Here is a 17,690-nt window from a genome sequence, read left to right on the forward strand (position 1 = left end):
AAAAATTTTTTATTATATAAAATGAAATAAATTTAAATAAAATAGGTTTGTAATTGAAAAAAATGTCTGAAAAACATTTTTAATTTCCTTTTTCTTGTAAATAAAAATTAATAAACAGTCGGTGATATAAAAATAATATAAGTACATGATTTTTTTTATTTGTCAAATTCTCACATACTACAAATTATTAAACTTATATTGTACAAATTTAACAATCAATAAAAATTATATTCATTCGCTTTCTTTTTTTTTAATCATCAATGATCACTCGAAAATTCTTTTTTTTTCAATAACTTCTCACATTCGATATCAGTATAGATATACATATTTATATATATATCCAAAATTAAGAGAAAATGTACACTAATAAAATAATGTAAAAATTTTTTTCTTTCTCACAATTAATGGCAGGGGGGCAAAAACTTTCGAAATTGTGAATAAATCTTTGTTTTTTTTTTTTGGTGAAAAAGTGGTAAAAAGTGTTTCTATGAAAAAAGGGAAATATTTCAAAGAATTTAAATTTTACAAAAAAAAATATATATATATCACTTTATTTGGGATATGAAGTGTAGTTATTTTTTTTTTTCGAAAAACACTTCAGTCGGAAATTTAATTTTGAAAAAAAAGGAAAACAACTACACGCGAATGTTTTTTAAGCTGTCATTATGTGTTTTATATTCCATGGATGCACTGCCTGGCAAATGCAAAACACGTCTTAAAGTATCTCTGATACGGGCTGTCGTTGCAACATCAGATGCTGTTTTATTCCATACACATATTATATCTTCCTGCAAAAAAAAAAAAAATTTAAACACATTTCAAAGAAATATTTAATAACTAGCAAAATTAAACGCGCGCATGCGCGCCAAATTGAGTATTTAATTATTTGTTATAAAGAAATTAAAGATTAATATTATCAATAATAATTTAATTTATTAGAATATTATTACATATTAAATGATAATAATGAAAATTATACAGGCCTCGGATTATACGACATTTTCCGACTTTTTTCAAAAATACGACTTTTATCGACTTATTTTAATAAAATGCGACATTTTTTTTATATTTGAAAAAAAATGTAAATAAAATACATTTTTTTTAGTATAAAATTTATATCTTCTTCACATCTTCTTCAATTCAATTATTTAACAAATTTTGAACTAAAATGATTCTTCACTAAATTAATTATTTTTAATAATTTTAATGAAATACATTACAAATTCAATTCTATCAAAATTATTTTTCAATTAAAATTTTTATGAAATTTAACAATTGTTTATAATTTAAAAAAAAAAAATATCACAATAAAATTGAATTATTTTTTAAAAATTTCAATTCAAAATAAACTAAAATTCAATTATTATCCGAAATTTTAATTCAAAATCAATTAAAAATCCAATAATTATCCAAAATTTTCAATTTAAAATTTAATTATTTACCAAGTTTTCAATTTAAAATGAAATAAAATTCAATTATTTTCTAAAATTTCTATTAAAAATTAGTTATCCAAATTTTCAATCAAAAATGAACTTCAATTAAATTATTATCCAAAATTTCAATTAAAATTCAATTATTTACCAAAATTTTCAATTCAAAATCAATTAAAATTCAATTATTTTAAAAATTGTCAATTCAAAATCAACTAAAATTCAATTATTTTCTAAAATTTCAATTGAAAATTAACTAAAATTCTATTATTTTCTAAGATTTCAATTGAAATTCAATTATTTTCAAAATTTGCAATTTAAAATCAATTAAAATTCAATTATTTTCAAAATCAACTAAAATTCAATTATTTTCAAAATTTTCAATTCAAAATCAATTATTTTCCAAAATTTCAATTCAAAATCAACTAAAATTCAATTATTTTCTAAAATTTCAATTGAAAATTAACTAAAATTCTATTATTTTCTAAGATTTCAATTGAAATTCAATTATTTTCAAAATTTGCAATTTAAAATTAACTAAAATTCAATTATTTTCAAAATTTTCGATTTAAAAACAATTATTTTCCAAATTTTCAATTCAAAATCAACTAAAATTCAATTATTTTCCAAAAATTTTAATCCAAAATCAAGTAAAATTCAATTACTTTCAAAAGTTTTAATTTAATATTAATTGAAATTCAATTATTTTCCAAAATTTTCAATTCAAAATCAACTAAAATTCAATTATTTTCAAAATTTTTGATTTACAATCAATTATTTTCCAAAATTTCAATTGAAAATCAACTAAAATTCAATTATTTTCCAAAATTTCAATTGAAAATCAACTAAAATTCAATTATTTTCCAAAAATTTCAATCCCAAATCAAGTAAAATTCAATTACTTTCAAAAGTTTTAATTTAATATTAATTGAAATTCAATTATTTTCCAAAATTTTCAATTCAAAATCAACTAAAATTCAATTATTTTCCAAAATTTCTATTGAAAATCAACTAAAATTCAATTATTTTCCAAAATTTCAATTGAAAATCAACTAAAATTAAATTATTATCCAAAATTTCAATTAAAATTCAATTATTTCACAAAAATTTTCAATTTAAAATCAAATAAAATTTCATTATTCTCAAAAATGTGAATTCAAAAGTAATTGAATTTTCAATAATTTGAATTTAAAAGCATCTAAAATTGAATTATTTCTAAAATTTTTTCATTGAAAATTTTTTTTTTGATATTTAATAATTTCAATTATAACTCTAAGGAAATTAAATTATTTTTAACTATTTTAATAATATTCTTTGAAAATTCAACTATCTGAAACCATTTTTCAATTAAAAATGATTTTCAAATTATTGTATTTTGTCCGCAATTTCTAATAAATTTTTAGTGAAATCATCTAAAATTTTAATTACAAAACACTTAAAGTTTCAATTAATTTCAAAAATCTCAATTTTAAATCTTTGAAAATTCAATTAAATTTAAAAAATGTTTTCCAAAAATTGTTTAATAAATTATTTTTAGTTCTGTAAAATTTAATAATTGTTTGAAAATTAACAATATCTTTTGAAATTTAATTATTTCTAAAAATTTCAACTTTATCCCTTCGAAAAGGATTATTATTAAAAAAAAAATTTTTATTTAAAAATCTGTAAAATATTTTTGTTAAAATAAAAAACAAATCCACTTTTTTTGGAATATAAATCGACTAAACGGACTTTTTGTGTCTTTAAGGCCAGGTCCAAGTCGAGTCAGCTGTTCCTTTGAAGTTTCAATGGAACAGCTGACACGACTTGGACCTGGCCTTAAGTTGATTCGAGGCCTGTGTTTTTATAATTAATATTTAATAAGTATTCGTTGGACCCTGGTACCTTAAAAATTAATTTTTTTCAAATTACTATTGAGAAAAATAATTGTCAAAATTTGACACGTCATAAGATTACTATTCAAAAAAACACGTGAAATCAAAAAAGGCCAACTTCAACATTCAAGTTAGGACAGAAGGACAGACTAAGCATTTTATTATTATATAATTAATAAAAATAGAGAAAATCAATAACATAAAAATATTTCCATACCTGATACCTAATAGAGACAACGGCGCCACAAATTTCTTCTCCTACCATAAATTGTTCACCCAACATTGCTAATACTAAATTTTCCCAACATCGCGAAACCAAACCTTTGCGTAATCTGACTATCCATTTTCCTCCTCGTTGATTTGCTTCATCCTATTTAAAAAAAAAAAGAAATTATTAATAAATTTTAATTTTAATTGAAATAAAAATATTATTTAAAAAAAAATTAAAAATATAATTTCTTTTCTATTTATAATTCACTTTAAAAAAAAAGAAAAAATCCACAAACCTCCCACATTGGTTTAATTCCCTCTTTAAATAAATGAAAGTCTGTGTGTATTGATAATTCTGAAGGTCTAACTAAATGATTATATAAACCCCAAAATTGTTCAACACTTCCAAACCTTCCGACTAATTTTAAATTTTGGTCATAACTTTGTACATTTGTTTGTTTACCAGGATTTCTTCGACTGTACCATAAAGCATATGAGTACTGTAATTTATGATCATTTGGATTTATTTCTAATGGTGGCTGCAATTCAAGAAAAATTGAGATATTACACTGCAAACAAAAAAATGTCACAAAAATATATGGTAAGTTTCATTTTAAATGCGCATTTAAATAAATTAAAAAATGTAAAAATTTTTCAATATTATTGAAAATTTAATTTTTTCATATTACTCACTAAAATGTCTTTGTCAGATTTCTGACTGTCTTTCAATTGAGATTCATCATCTCCACTGTCGTCACTGGTCTTCAGTCTGAAATAATAATTATATTAAAAACATTTTTTAAATTGTACAAAAAAAATATTCCGCTTTTCATTATTTAATAAGTTTTATTTGACAAAAAAATTTTTTGTATTTACAAATTATAAAAAAATTAAAAAATATAATTTGGAAAACAAAAAAAAATAATATGTTTTACAATTTTAAATGATTTAATATATTTTAAACACGTAGGAAAATCTTATGAAAACAGTAATTCCATTACCCGTGACGATAAAAACGTGTCACGTTCTCTACATATAGTGTAAACTAACCTAAAATATTCTATTTTCAAATATAAACAAAACAATCAACTTTTGAAAATTGTCATTGTTAGAACAATTTTCACTTGTTATTTATTATTAAAAACTTAATCTACAATTAAAAATCTAAATGAAAATATAAAAGTAAATGAAATTTCTTTTCAGAGATGAGAAAAATGATTGTGAAAAATGAAAAATGAAAATAATAACGAATAAAATGTGACAACGTATAAAGGCAATTAAAAATAAATACTTACGCCTCGAATTTGTTGGACATGTTGTTATTACATACAATAGAACACATCTGTTAGCAAAAATAGTGGCAAGATCTTTTATAATTTTTTTTTTTTTTTTTTATTTTTGTTCTCCGAAATATAGAAATAATTTTCACAATTGAAAAGTCTTTAATCTATTTATCACAAATGTTCTCCAAATTAAATTAATAATACAGTGTTTACTATTCAGATTATTTATAGGAACACCACTAATTGAAAAAACATCAATGAAAATAATTGTTGACTCGTTAAAATTATAATCTAATGAAGAACGTTCATAATCTATGGATATAATCTAAGAAACTTTTTTCTCCTTTTTTTTACAATTTATTTTCCAATAAAGTTGTAATTTTTAATAACTTTTTTTGATTACAATAAGCAATCGTCAATTATTTTTCTCAATTTATATTTGATATATATACATTTTTGTTTTGTTAAAATTAAAACAATAACATATAAAAGCTTCGCAAAAATTTCGTTTACTGGCTGTTAATTCTGTCGTATGAATTCACCCTTATGACTATTTGCGGGACTATATGAACGGATTTAATATTACCGGCGGTAATTTTAAAAAATTATTTTCTTTTAAAAACTTTTATATTTAAATCATTTAGAAAGAAAAGAAAAATATAAATTATTAATTAAAAAGAACTGTATTTAAAAATAAATTAATTTCAGTTGCATTTAAATAAAATTCAAATATTTCTTTAAGTTTGATATATTGGCAACAATGACACAATTTCAGAATCTGATTTGACGATTGTTCACCTTGATTGTTTATATCATGGCGTCCGTCAGTGGTGAGGATTTTATTAAAAAAATATTTAATTCCAGATTTAAATTAAATGTAAAATGATTATTTTAATTGTTATTAATTTTTTTGCTTTATAGAAAGTGCTACTGAAGAACGAACGGAGCCAGTTGTGGCGCAAACAATCGTCAGTCCAGTTACAGAATCAATTCAAGTGAGTATAACATAACCTATCAAATTAAAAATCTAATTTGCAGAAGAGAAAAAAAATAATTCAGCTTTTTATTTAAAAAATTCTTTTTCTTTTAATTCAATATTGAAATAAAAATAAAGAAAAAAAATAATATTTAGAAATAATAAATGTATAATTAATTGAATGATTTGTGTAGAAAATATTTTTACAATAAAATTGAATTTTAAATGATAAATTGTTTTTTTTGTATTGAATTATTTTATTTTTTTTTTTAAAAAGAAAGCAATAGCAATCGACAAGGAACCAGATTCATCAACAGCGCCAACGAAAAAATCACGCGTCGAAGTCCAATCTCTTCCAACACGTCAATATTTGGATCAAACGGTCGTGCCAATATTACTTCAAGCACTTTCGACATTAGCAAAAGAACGACCACCGGATCCAATTAATTATTTAGCTGGTTATCTTCTCAAAAATAAAAGCCAATATGACAATGGTGGATCTCTACCTACTAATCATTGAGACTGCGATAGGCAAATTTATCAATTCAATGACGACAATTTATTAAAATAACACATTTTATGCATAATTATTAAGAAATTGTCATGAAAAAAATATTATACAATTTAAAGATTTATATCCTATTATAATCATTTAACATAGAAATAATTTTAAGAAATTTGCTTCCATTTTTTTTATCCATGAAATTCTGTTTTTTTTTTTTGTAAGATTTATAATTTTTAAAAGCCAATTTAAAAAAAAAAAAAATTTGGTGTTAGCTTAATGTGATATATATTAATTATTGTAAAATGAGAACTGAAGAGACTAAGTGGATTTACTTTATATCGATCAATAAATAATTTACAACATTTCTTCTGTTTTTCTTTTCATTTTCCATTTACGAAAAAAAAAAATCTAATTCATTTTCTTTTTCCTGTTATACATTTAAAAATTAAATTCTTTCGAAATCAATTGAATAATAAAGGTAATGGAAAATTAAAAAAAAAAAATTAGGGAATTTCCTTTTTTTTCTGAGGTCATTTATGTCTCAATAAAAAAAATGTAACATATTGTGAAATAAAAAAAAAATTTTATTAACGTTTTCTGCGAAGAGACAATGAATTCCTGCGTAGCCAAGCAGCACGACGCGAACCACCAATGGTTTGCGAAAATCTATGACCCTTGCCCAAGCCACGTGAACTCTTTCCAGCTGATGTTTTTCCACGCAATTCACGATGTTTATGTACGGCATTACATACCCAATTTATTTTTGGATCATTACGAATTCCCTGTGTAAAAAAAGAAGGGTATTAAAAAATTTTATTTTACGCCGAAAAATTTTTTTTTGGATTTATAAAAAAAATTATACACCTTCATCAGTTTGCATTTGATATCCACACATGAAAATTGAGAGTGGTGCATGCGTTTCATCATTTTTGAAAAATTTTTTAATAATTCATACTTCATTTAAAGAGAATTTCTTAGTTATTATTTTTTAATATTTAAGATTTAATTTTTAAAAAAAAATTTTAAATCGATATTTGGATTTTACGATTCTCAAGAGTAAAAATAAGGAAAAAAAATTTTACCTTGTGTGCTGGGTCGACAAGAATTACTTCGTAATATTTATACGAGGAATCTTGGGCCACCCAATAACTGCTTAAGACTCTTAGACCTCCACATCGACGACCAACACGTTCCTGAAAAAAAAAAATTCTTTTGAATTCCATTTACAAAAATTAAAAAAAAAAATACTCCAAGAATTTGTTTCTTCAGACATCCAAGGAAGATTAAATAATCATTTTGCACTCATAAAGGCAAATATTGATATCATCATTTTAAAATCTAAATCTTTTATTTATATTAAAGAACTCAAATTGACTATAAACTACAAAAAAAACGGATTTCCAATTATTTTGAAATTATCTTTTTTTTAAATTAAAAATAGAATTAAAATTAAGTAAAGATAAAAGCGAAATAGAAAAGAAAAACTTACCTCAGCAACTGATTGTAATTTTCTGGTTGGTTTCAATTGATTGACTCCATGGCTCTTGGGTTTACCGTATGTGGCACCTTTTGGTACTGGCCTCTTTCTTCCACCACGACGAACGCGGATTCTAAAGATTATGAAGCCTACAAAACAAAAATTAATTTTACTTTCAAGAAATTTAATTCCAATAACATAGAAACTAAATAATTAAAAACTTCAGTACGCATTTTATGTCCACATTTAAAAATTGAGAGTGGTGCATGCATATCATCATTAAATATTTTAAGAATTTAATTATTAATTTTCAAATGAAAAAATTAATAATAAATCAAACAAGACAAATTTAAAAAAAAACAAATTGATTTTAACCTCAAAAAACAAATTTAAATACAATATTTCCCTTCTATTCCCAAAAAAAAAGGACAGAACATACCTTGTTTAGACTTGTATCCAAGACGTCGAGCTTTATCCGGCCTCGATGGTCTGGGAGCACGGTGAAGTTTTGTCAACTGACGATATTGCCAGCACCGAATACGAAGCAAGAAGCGAAGCACATCGCTTTGCTTCTTGCGATATAATTCTTGCATATATTTATAGGCTCCCATTCTTGTGACCTACGAGAAAAGCACATTTTTACACATCTTTTTTCTAATAAATCAATTACGTTCACAAGTTCCATATGACAGTAAATTGGAAATTTTTTAAATTCAAAAATAAGATAACGAAAAATTTTTTTTGAATTTTTCTACATTGCGAATAGAAAAAAAAAAGATTAAAATTACCTTAAATAGAAAATTATAATAGAAAAAATTGACACGTTTATATTGTCGAGACGCGACAAATTATAATAGAGGTTATGTTTGATAGATTCGTGTGAAAAAAAAATACAAGAAATACCTTAAAATCATGTAAACTTTATCAAATTTCTGATTAATAAATTGAAGGTTTATAATAAACTTCATGATTAACGCGTTATTTTTTAATGATGTCAGTGATAATAAGAGATTTTTTAACTAAATAAAACACTCACCGTGCGTCACGACGTTCGGAAAAGACACAAAAAGAAAGACAACTTCTGACAACAATTCAACCAACCCCAAATAAATTAAAACATCAGTGCTACCAATTTCATCAGTAACGCTGGAGATAGAAAAATAAAACTCAAAAACCCCCCAAGAAATTAAAAAGAGATTTTATTTAAAAAAAAAAACCAAAAATTGATTTTTATACTATTCTTTTTATAAAAATTAAAAAAAAATTTATTATTTTTGCTATATTAAAATTTGATTTTACCGCTAAACAACAGCGCATTGGTGCGGTAAAACGGTAAACTGTCAAAATGTTAACCTAACCTTAAAAACATTATTAAAAAAATAATAATAATAAAAAAACGTAAAATAAACACGAGACACAATTAATTAATAATATTGTAAATAAATTTTAATTAATTATTGACTTGTCATAAAGAATATTGTGAAATTATGAATTTTACAAAAATAAGTTTTTAATTGCTTTTTTGCTATTAATTAAATTAACAGAATTAATTAAAGAATATTAAGGTAAGAAGCTGTATTAGTTTACATAATATAAAAATAATATTTGAATTAATAAATAATTTGCATGAAACCGGCACTTTTTTTTTTTAAAAAAAAGCAATTATAAACTAATTATTAATTTGAATTTCTTTGAAATAGAAAAAAATGGACGAAACAGAAGAGTACGTTATTGAATATTATGAAACTGTTGAAAATGACGATAATACGGCAAATAATTTATCTAATGTCAAAGTTCAATCACTTAAAACACCAAAAATTGAAAAACAATCACAACTTTACACCTGTTATGTAAAACAAGAGCCAACGAGCATTGATGATAATACAAATTTAAGATCTCATTATGATAATACAGAGGAAAATATTAATGATTCAAGTTCATCATTTATTCAGGAGAATATTAATTCAGAGACAATTGTTCCTGAAACAATTGTTCCCGATTTAGAAAATATATCATTAGAAACACGAAAACGTGGTAGACCAAAGAAAAAGCCACTTTCAATTTTAACACCAATGGAAATATCAAATATTCATGATAAAAAAAAAAATGACGAAATATTGGAAAATAATAGTGAACAATTATACGCGGGTTTTCTTGGTAGAACAAGAAGAACGACTCGTCAAAATCAGGAGGTAGAATCAAAAAATTAAAAAAGAAAATTTAAAAAAAAATAAAGAATTGTCTAATTTAAAACGGAGTGGCTATTTCGCCCGTCGAAATGAATGTGTTTTAGAAGACGGGCAAAATAAGAAAAATAGATTATTTCGCCCGATCAAGATAAAATCGAGTATCTGGAAGACGGGCGAGTATATTATTTCGTCCGTTAAGTATAGACAGCTGTTTTTTAGATAATGAGAAAAAATAATTTTACTTTTTTTAAATATAACAAATAAGATGGATAGAAAAAAGACGTCTGAGTATAGGTCTAATATTATTTATTTATATCTTTTGGAGTATTTGGTTTAATAAAATAGAAGAAATTTAAATTTAAAAAAAGTTCTTAAAAATTCTTTAAATTCTTAAAATTAATACTTAATTATTTTCTATTTTTTTTCAAAAAATTTTATTAATTAAAGTTTTGAGAATATTTGTAACATAAAATTTGTTTGTAATTATTAACTTGAAGATTTTTCAAATATTTATTTTACACGTTTTTGAGACGTGACTTTAAAGAATAATAATTATTTTATCTAAGAAATTGTATTGGAAAAAAAATTAATATATTTATAGAGGTATTAATTACTCTTATTAAATAATTAAAAAAATTTAATATTTTATAGTAATGGTAAATAAATATAATTAAAATTATAAAAAAATTAATCTAGTATTAAAATTATAAATTATAATTATTAAATTTAACTAATTAAAATTACGATGTTGAAGTCGAAAACAATTAAAATTGATCGTCATCGATTTAAAAATATTAATATTTTTTCAAATAATTAATAATATTTTTTAATATTTTTTATAAATTTTTCTTTTAAAAATTGTTGACGAAAAAATTGCAAAAAATTTTTTCTTAAAAATTGAAAAAATCATTTTAAAAAATTTTTTTCATGAAAAATGAAAAAAAATTTTTTTTAAATTTTGTTTATTAAACTTTGGTAATAAAAATTGTGGATTTTAATTTTGTAATTTAAATAAGAATTCAAAAATCGACTATTTCTGAAATTTTTGTATATTTGCATCTCTAAATTCAACGAGTAAATAAAATTGAAGACAATCAAAATAAAGAATGTCATATGAACTACTTTCGATACCAAATAGATTTTCAAACAACGCACCGTCGTTTTCAATATTTAAAGAATATACTATACGGAGTATAATCTCACATTGATATATAAAACCATGATTCTGCTGAGAAAGAAATCAGAAAAACCCTTTTTTTTTATCGAAACACAAAAAATTAATGAGGCCATCAAATTTGTTTATCAAATATATGATATTTAACATAAATTGCAAAATAAAAGTTACAATAATTTTAGTTTGTAAATTGAAATATACAACAGCTGTTTATACCTAGCGGGCTAAATATTGTATTTTGATTATTTCGCCCGTTTTTGTTGAAACATTTCACGGACGAAATAATATACTCGCCCGTCTTCCAGATACTCGATTTTATCTTGAACGGGCGAAATAATCTATTTTTCTTATTTTGTCCGTCTTCTAAAACACATTCATTTCGACGGGCGAAATAGCCAGTTCACACAGTCGTATCTATTTCGCCCGCGACGGGCGAAATAACAGAAATTAATTAGTTCAATAGAAACAGCCAATTTAAAAATTTGAATTTCTAATTTTTTTTGGGGGGAAAAATTATTCTTTTAGGATAAGGAATGGAGTGACGAAAGTGATAGCGGAGAAAGTGATTCAGGAAGAAGAGGAAGAAGATCTTTTGGTAGTGGGAAAAATAGAGGAAAAGGTAGAGGAAAAACTAGAGGAACAATATTAACAAGAGGAAGACGAAGTCAAATTGATGAAAATGCAGAAGTTACCGTTACTTTTGAAGAGGGCGATATCAATCAATCAATAGAAATTGAAACCGTTCCTTCACCATCCATACCACCTAAAGTTGTAAGTTTTATCTATAAACTGCAATTTAAAAAGAAATTTTAAAATTTTCAATTTTTATTATATTTTCCCGCAGTTCTTTATAAAGATTTTATTAAAACAAATTTTATTCAATGAATTTAATTTCTAAATTTTTTACCGTAATAAAAAAAAATTGAATTATTAAAGTAATAAATTTTTTTTTTACAGTATCCAAATGTTAAATGTGGCAAATGCCAAGAGGAATTTTCAAAAAAAGAATGGAATCGACATAATTTATTCAAACACAATGATACTGGTTGGCTTGATGGCAATACACCGGTGGTAAGATTTAAAAAAAAAAAAAAAAAATTCTATTTCATTGTAATTACAGGCCTTGGATTGACTTTAAATTTCATAAAATTTTTAATTGAAAAATTTATAATAATTAAATTTGTCAAGAATTTTATTAAAATTATTTTAAAAAATTTGTTAAATAATTGAAATAAAGAAGATCTTAAAAATTAATACATTTAATTAATGTAATAATTTTTAATTTAATCTTAATAATTTATTGAAATTAATAAAATGTAGTATTTTTATAATTATATTTCAAGGATCTTTCCGATGATAGATTATTAAAAAAATTATTAACATTGGCAATAAAAAAACGAAAGGGACAATTAACTTGTGAAAAATGTGGAATTCAAAAGCGTAGTGCAGTTGGATTTTTGTCACATATTCGATTTTGTGGCAAAACAGATACTGTAAGTTTATTTTTCTATTTTATTTTCTCATAAATTATAAACAAATTGAAATTTTTTTCTTTAAAATTCAAGATTTTATTCAAATAATAATGAAAAAAAATTTTTTTTTTTTTTTTTAGGAAAAATTACAGTTAATGATTCAATGTCCAAGATGTAATTCAAAAATAAAACCAACTTCAATGTATACTCATGAAAGAAATTGTCAAAAAGAAAAATTAAATTTAAGTTACGATTATCAAAATGATTTAGAGGAAAATTTACAATGTACAAGTCAGGGAAAATTGAAACGTAAAGCAGCGCAAAAGTAAGAATATTAATTTCAAATAAAAATTAAAAATAAATTAGAATTGCATTAAAAATAATTTATTTTTTTTTTACAGAGCTGTTTCAAAAATTTCTGAATTTATCAGCGCTCCTGTTTTGCAAAATGAGAAAATTAATCCCAATACAATTGTAAGATATTTTTTTTTCTCCAATTATTCTATAATATAGAAAGCAAAAAAATTATTAAATTACAAATTTTGAGAAAAATAGTATTTTTTTTTAAATTATATATTTATTTTATCATTTGCAGCATAATTACATTAAGAAACCTCATTTAAAAAGAAAAATTGGACGAGCAGTAAGAGATGCTTTTCAGAAAGAATTAAAAGAAACGGGAATAGCGAGATGTCGACAAAAATGTAATTATTATGGAGTTACTTTGGAAATAATTTGCGATCATTATACGAAATGTAACTTCCTACCACAAGAAGTATGTGTTTTAGTAGAAAAAAAAATTAGACAAATTTTTATCGAATATTTTTTTAATTCAAAAAACAAAAATTGTAGATTTAATTAAATTTTCTCTTCTTTTACTTTTTATTTAATAAATAAAGAACTAAAATTTCTTTTTATTTTTAAATTTCCAAATAGAATTACGTTTGTAAAGTATGTAATATGCATTCAAAAATACAAAAAGAAATAAAAGATCACGTATTGGAAAAACATTCAACGTTGGATCGTTTTGATTTTGATCCGGATCATCAATTGAAAAATGAAGATAGTTCGGAGACAAGTGAAGATGAAAATGAAAATCCCAAGGAAAAATCATTGTCTACTCTTCGATTTATTCCCGATAAGCCTGAGGAAAAATTACGTAAGTCGAGTAAAGAATTTGCAAAAAAAAATTTAATTTAAAAATTTTTATTTAATTACAGGTGCTTTTCGAGCTGTCTTTATAGATAGGGAACTAGTGCAAAATCCAAAAAGTAATGTTCCTTTTTACGCTGCCTATCGATGGACTCTTGAATTGTAAGTATCTATTTGAAAATAAATTAATTTTATTCGTAATTAGAAGATGGAAATAATTTTTCTTTTATTTTCCAGTGAAGTCGATAATTATGAATTTAATTTATTTAAAGATTTATTGCCAAATGAAATGAAACTTTTGAATAATGAGGAAGCCGAGGGATATTTACCAAAATTGAAAAGATCAATGGCAATTAAATATTCAAATGAGGCAAGAAATGAATGGAATTATTTTCAGAGATTTGAAGGAAAAGTCAAAAATGGTTAGTATCTTTTTTTTTTCTTTTTTTTTAATTAAAAAATAAAATCATTTTCGATTTTTAATTAAAAATTTTTTTTTTAAATTTAAATATTAGAAATTATTTTATTATTATAAAAGTAAATAAAAAAATAGGTAAACATTTGCAGAGATTCCAATGTTTTTTGTCGGTGGTCCAATTTGGGCATTATCGTGGCTTCCAATTCCATTTAAATTTTATTCTCAACAACCAAATCAGTATTTAGCAATTAGTACACATCCAAAAATGGAAAGTGAATATTTAATGAGACAAGCGTATTCGGAAAAAAATGTAATACAAATATGGAATTTGAGAAGATTACAACAAAAGTATGTATTTTGAAAATTAATATTTTTTTTTAGAAATTAAATTTATTTCTTCATTGTATTTCTAATTGTTATTAATTAATTAATTAATTATTAATAGTTATTAATATTTTTGTTAAAAATATAATTTTTTTTTTAATTTAGTAATAACGAATTAACAATTCCGGAATTATCGTATGCAATCGCTCACAATGGTGGTACAATTTGGTGTATGGAATGTTGTCCCTCTGGATGTTATCAAAATCCTGATTATGAAAACACTATTGATAATATAAAAAGATTGGGATTATTGGCAGCAGCATGTTCCGATGGATTTGTTTATATTTATTCGCTACCATTTCCCGAACAATTAGAAGCGTCAAATAGAGAGAAAATCGAGTAAGTAATTAAAAATTTTCTATTATAATAATAATAATTATTATTTTTAATTTTTTAATTTCTAGATATCCAGTTTATAAAATGAATCCTGTACAATTATTAGTTGTAAATATTGCATTAAATGAAAAGGAAAAGCCAACGTGGCAATGCACTAAATTAAGTTGGACAAAAGAGAAAGGACACAAGTAAGTTCTTACTTACTTTATTTATTTATTTATTATTTCAAAATATTTATTTATTTATTATTTGGAAATATATATTTCTTTTTTTTTTGAAGCATATTAGCTGCCGGATTTTCAAATGGCTATATCGCCCTCTGGAATCTTACGACACAATCTTCATTTTTAAAAAAGAAACAAGGAAGCACAACAATTGTGAATTCATTTCGTCATTTTTACGCACATCATCATTCTGTGTCGAGTAAGATTTTTTTTTTCTTCTGATTTATTGAATTTTTTCCTTTTATATATTCAAATTATGTTAAAAAAAAATAATAATCTTGACAATTTGATAATCAATTAATATAATAAATAAATATTTTTTTAAAAATAATTGAATTTCATAACTTCATTTTTAGTGTTATCAATTATTCCTTATGGAGGAAAGAGATTTTTAGCCTCGGCGGGAATTGATAGATATTATAAAATTTGGGATTTAGAGCAAACAAATTGTATGGAATGTATGACAACAAGAGGATTGGCAGTCGATGGTTCCTGGCTAAATAATTGGCCGTGTTCTTTTCTCGGCTATGACGATGCTTTAGGGTAAAAATTTATTATTTTCTTACTAATAAGAATAATAATATTTTTTTGTTTAAGAAATTATTTGTATTTTTAATAATCTAAATATCAATTGTTTCAGTTTAAGTCATACGAATTCGCAACTTATTCCACTGAGGGAACATTCATATAAATATTTTCCTATTTTGGCCACCAATTCTCCAACATATGTAAGATTTCTCTCATTATATTTTAGGGGGAAAAATATTAATATTTATTTATTTAATATTTATTGAATATATTTATTTATTTTATTATATTCTTTTATGAATTGTTTAATACAATGTAATAAATTTTATTTAATTAGGGAATTGGTGTAAGTGATCTTGCAAATGCAATTGCTCAAGGAAGTTTGGCAGGCGAAATTGTCGCAATTTTTCCCAATCAAATTTTATACAAAGATATAGAAAATTATCTGAATAAAAAGCGATGGGTAAGAGAAAACTTTTAATTAAACAAAATTAAAATAAATAAATATACTGCTTACTAATAATAATAATAAATATTATTAATGATTATAAATAAATTAAATTTTAATCAATAGAAAAAAAAAGAAAATAATTAATTTAAATATATTTGTTTAAAATCGTTAAAAAAAATGTTTCTGAATTTTAATTTAATTAAAATTTAAATAAAAGAAAATTAAAAATTTTCAGCTTTGTTCTTACGTTGAAGTAACGGATTTCAAATCTTCGGAAAATCCTGTTGAGGATCAAAATAAAAAAGATAAGAAAGAATATCATTATAAACCATCAACATACGATGAATGTTCAGAACGTTTTGGAATTACCTTTTCCGATCAGTTCAAAGTAAGTTTCATACTGTTCCTTTTTTTGATTCAATAAATACACTTTCAATAATGTTAAAAAAAATTTGTATCAATTATTTATTCAATTTTCAATAAAATATTTTATTTATTTTAGATTTTCAGAACGTGTAAAACAAGAAAATTGACCTATAAAGTTATGCCATCAGATCAAATGGAAAATGTTTCTATTGAACAATATCCATTTGCATCAATAAATCGCGTAAGTTTTCTCTCGTTTTTTATTTTCTTTTTTGTTTAAAAAAAAAGAGAGGAAAAAATTCTTACATTCTTCTTTTGACAAATAGATTTCATGGAATCCAAATGCATGGAGTTATCTTTGGTTTGCTGCCGGTTATCAAAATGGATTTGTTCGGATTCTTAATTTTAATTGTGTGACAAAAACTGATCCTATTGATAAAATATTGCCACGATTTGTTGAGAAATTTTCACAAAGTGAAAGAAGAGATAATGATGATAATAATTCGAGACATGAGGAAAATAATGAAAATTATCAGGAACAAGAAGAAGAAGACAGTAATTTTCAGGAATAAATATTTGTCAATTAATAAAAATTTTATAATTGTCAGTGACAAAAAATTGAGAAATTTCAACAAAAAAAAATAGTTGTGAATTTTTAAACTGTATATTGATTAATTAATTACTTTTTCATAATTAAGAATCATTTATATATCTAAATGGAAATAAATATCTTTTCTATTTAATGAATATTATTTTTTAAAAAATTATCTTTTAAGGAATAAAATAAAATTTTTAATATTTTAAGTGTAGTTTATTTTTGTACAGTTTTTATTTTTTTTTTTCTTTTTGTGCTAACAAATGATCGTAAAATAACGCAAACTAATCTAAATACACAAGAAATAAAAAATTTACATTTTCTTATTAACAAATCGAATATAATAACTTTTCTTCGAAATTGGGTTTAAAAAAATTTGTTTGAATTGGAAAATTTACTTATAATATTTAAAATTCAATTTTTTTGTAACTCAATAGTTAATATTTTTATTTTCACAAAAAAAAATAGATATTTTTTTTCATAGATTTTAGCTTGTTTTTTTTTTTTATTATAAATTCTATTAAAACATATATATTATATATATATAAAAGATATCTAAATTTTTCAATAAAATATTGTCAATTCGACTGAAAAAAAAATATAAAGAAAATTTTGCATATATAGATAATAAGGCAATAAGGTTGAG

General features: G+C 22.8%; 4 protein-coding genes and 1 long non-coding RNA gene across 6 annotated transcripts in view; 2 read left to right on the forward strand and 3 right to left on the reverse strand.

Annotated features, from left to right (window-relative positions):
• Nucleotides 1-127: 127 nt before the first annotated feature.
• On the reverse strand, nucleotides 128-5,306 carry LOC127287111 (eukaryotic translation initiation factor 4E type 2-like). 2 transcript variants are annotated; one of them, XM_051313872.1, is made up of 5 exons: nucleotides 4,810-5,306; nucleotides 4,208-4,283; nucleotides 3,811-4,053; nucleotides 3,522-3,674; nucleotides 128-788 (listed from the first exon to the last, which is right to left on the reverse strand). In XM_051313872.1, the coding sequence occupies exons 1-5, from the start codon at nucleotides 4,854-4,856 to the stop codon at nucleotides 636-638; spliced, it is 672 nt and encodes a 223-aa protein (XP_051169829.1). In that variant the 5' UTR covers nucleotides 4,857-5,306; the 3' UTR covers nucleotides 128-635. The 2 variants fall into 2 exon arrangements, with proteins under 2 accessions (XP_051169829.1, XP_051169828.1); XM_051313871.1 differs by having other exon boundaries at nucleotides 3,811-4,083.
• Nucleotides 5,307-5,514: 208 nt separating this feature from the next.
• LOC127287114 (protein dpy-30 homolog) lies at nucleotides 5,515-6,643 on the forward strand. Its single transcript, XM_051313876.1, has 3 exons — nucleotides 5,515-5,627; nucleotides 5,719-5,792; nucleotides 6,051-6,643. The coding sequence occupies exons 1-3, from the start codon at nucleotides 5,612-5,614 to the stop codon at nucleotides 6,291-6,293; spliced, it is 333 nt and encodes a 110-aa protein (XP_051169833.1). The 5' UTR covers nucleotides 5,515-5,611; the 3' UTR covers nucleotides 6,294-6,643.
• A 204-nt stretch (nucleotides 6,644-6,847) lies between these two features.
• LOC127287112 (60S ribosomal protein L15) lies at nucleotides 6,848-8,901 on the reverse strand. Its single transcript, XM_051313873.1, has 5 exons — nucleotides 8,792-8,901; nucleotides 8,195-8,375; nucleotides 7,768-7,904; nucleotides 7,361-7,471; nucleotides 6,848-7,060 (listed from the first exon to the last, which is right to left on the reverse strand). Exons 2-5 carry the CDS (start codon nucleotides 8,364-8,366, stop codon nucleotides 6,866-6,868), a joined length of 615 nt encoding a protein of 204 aa, XP_051169830.1. The 5' UTR covers nucleotides 8,367-8,375; nucleotides 8,792-8,901; the 3' UTR covers nucleotides 6,848-6,865.
• Nucleotides 8,902-8,913: 12 nt separating this feature from the next.
• On the forward strand, nucleotides 8,914-17,258 carry LOC127287096 (uncharacterized). Its single transcript, XM_051313842.1, has 21 exons — nucleotides 8,914-9,320; nucleotides 9,456-9,947; nucleotides 11,644-11,889; nucleotides 12,076-12,189; nucleotides 12,462-12,611; nucleotides 12,731-12,915; nucleotides 12,992-13,064; nucleotides 13,186-13,365; nucleotides 13,527-13,749; nucleotides 13,811-13,904; nucleotides 13,980-14,164; nucleotides 14,310-14,508; nucleotides 14,650-14,883; nucleotides 14,949-15,068; nucleotides 15,161-15,303; nucleotides 15,461-15,647; nucleotides 15,745-15,832; nucleotides 15,970-16,095; nucleotides 16,319-16,471; nucleotides 16,586-16,690; nucleotides 16,776-17,258. The coding sequence occupies exons 2-21, from the start codon at nucleotides 9,462-9,464 to the stop codon at nucleotides 17,019-17,021; spliced, it is 3,537 nt and encodes a 1,178-aa protein (XP_051169799.1). The 5' UTR covers nucleotides 8,914-9,320; nucleotides 9,456-9,461; the 3' UTR covers nucleotides 17,022-17,258.
• LOC127287115 (uncharacterized) overlaps nucleotides 10,976-17,690 on the reverse strand; it is a 57,110-nt gene continuing 50,395 nt past the window's right edge. The window contains exon 2 of the long non-coding RNA XR_007843834.1: nucleotides 10,976-11,195. This is a non-coding gene — a long non-coding RNA (uncharacterized LOC127287115). The remainder of the gene's footprint in view (nucleotides 11,196-17,690) is intronic.

Source organism: Leptopilina boulardi, unplaced genomic scaffold, assembly GCF_019393585.1.
Source record: "Leptopilina boulardi isolate dan_hultmark-lab unplaced genomic scaffold, ZJU_Lbou_2.1 LbouV2_368, whole genome shotgun sequence".
In the NCBI taxonomy this organism is placed as follows: domain Eukaryota; kingdom Metazoa; phylum Arthropoda; class Insecta; order Hymenoptera; family Figitidae; genus Leptopilina; species Leptopilina boulardi.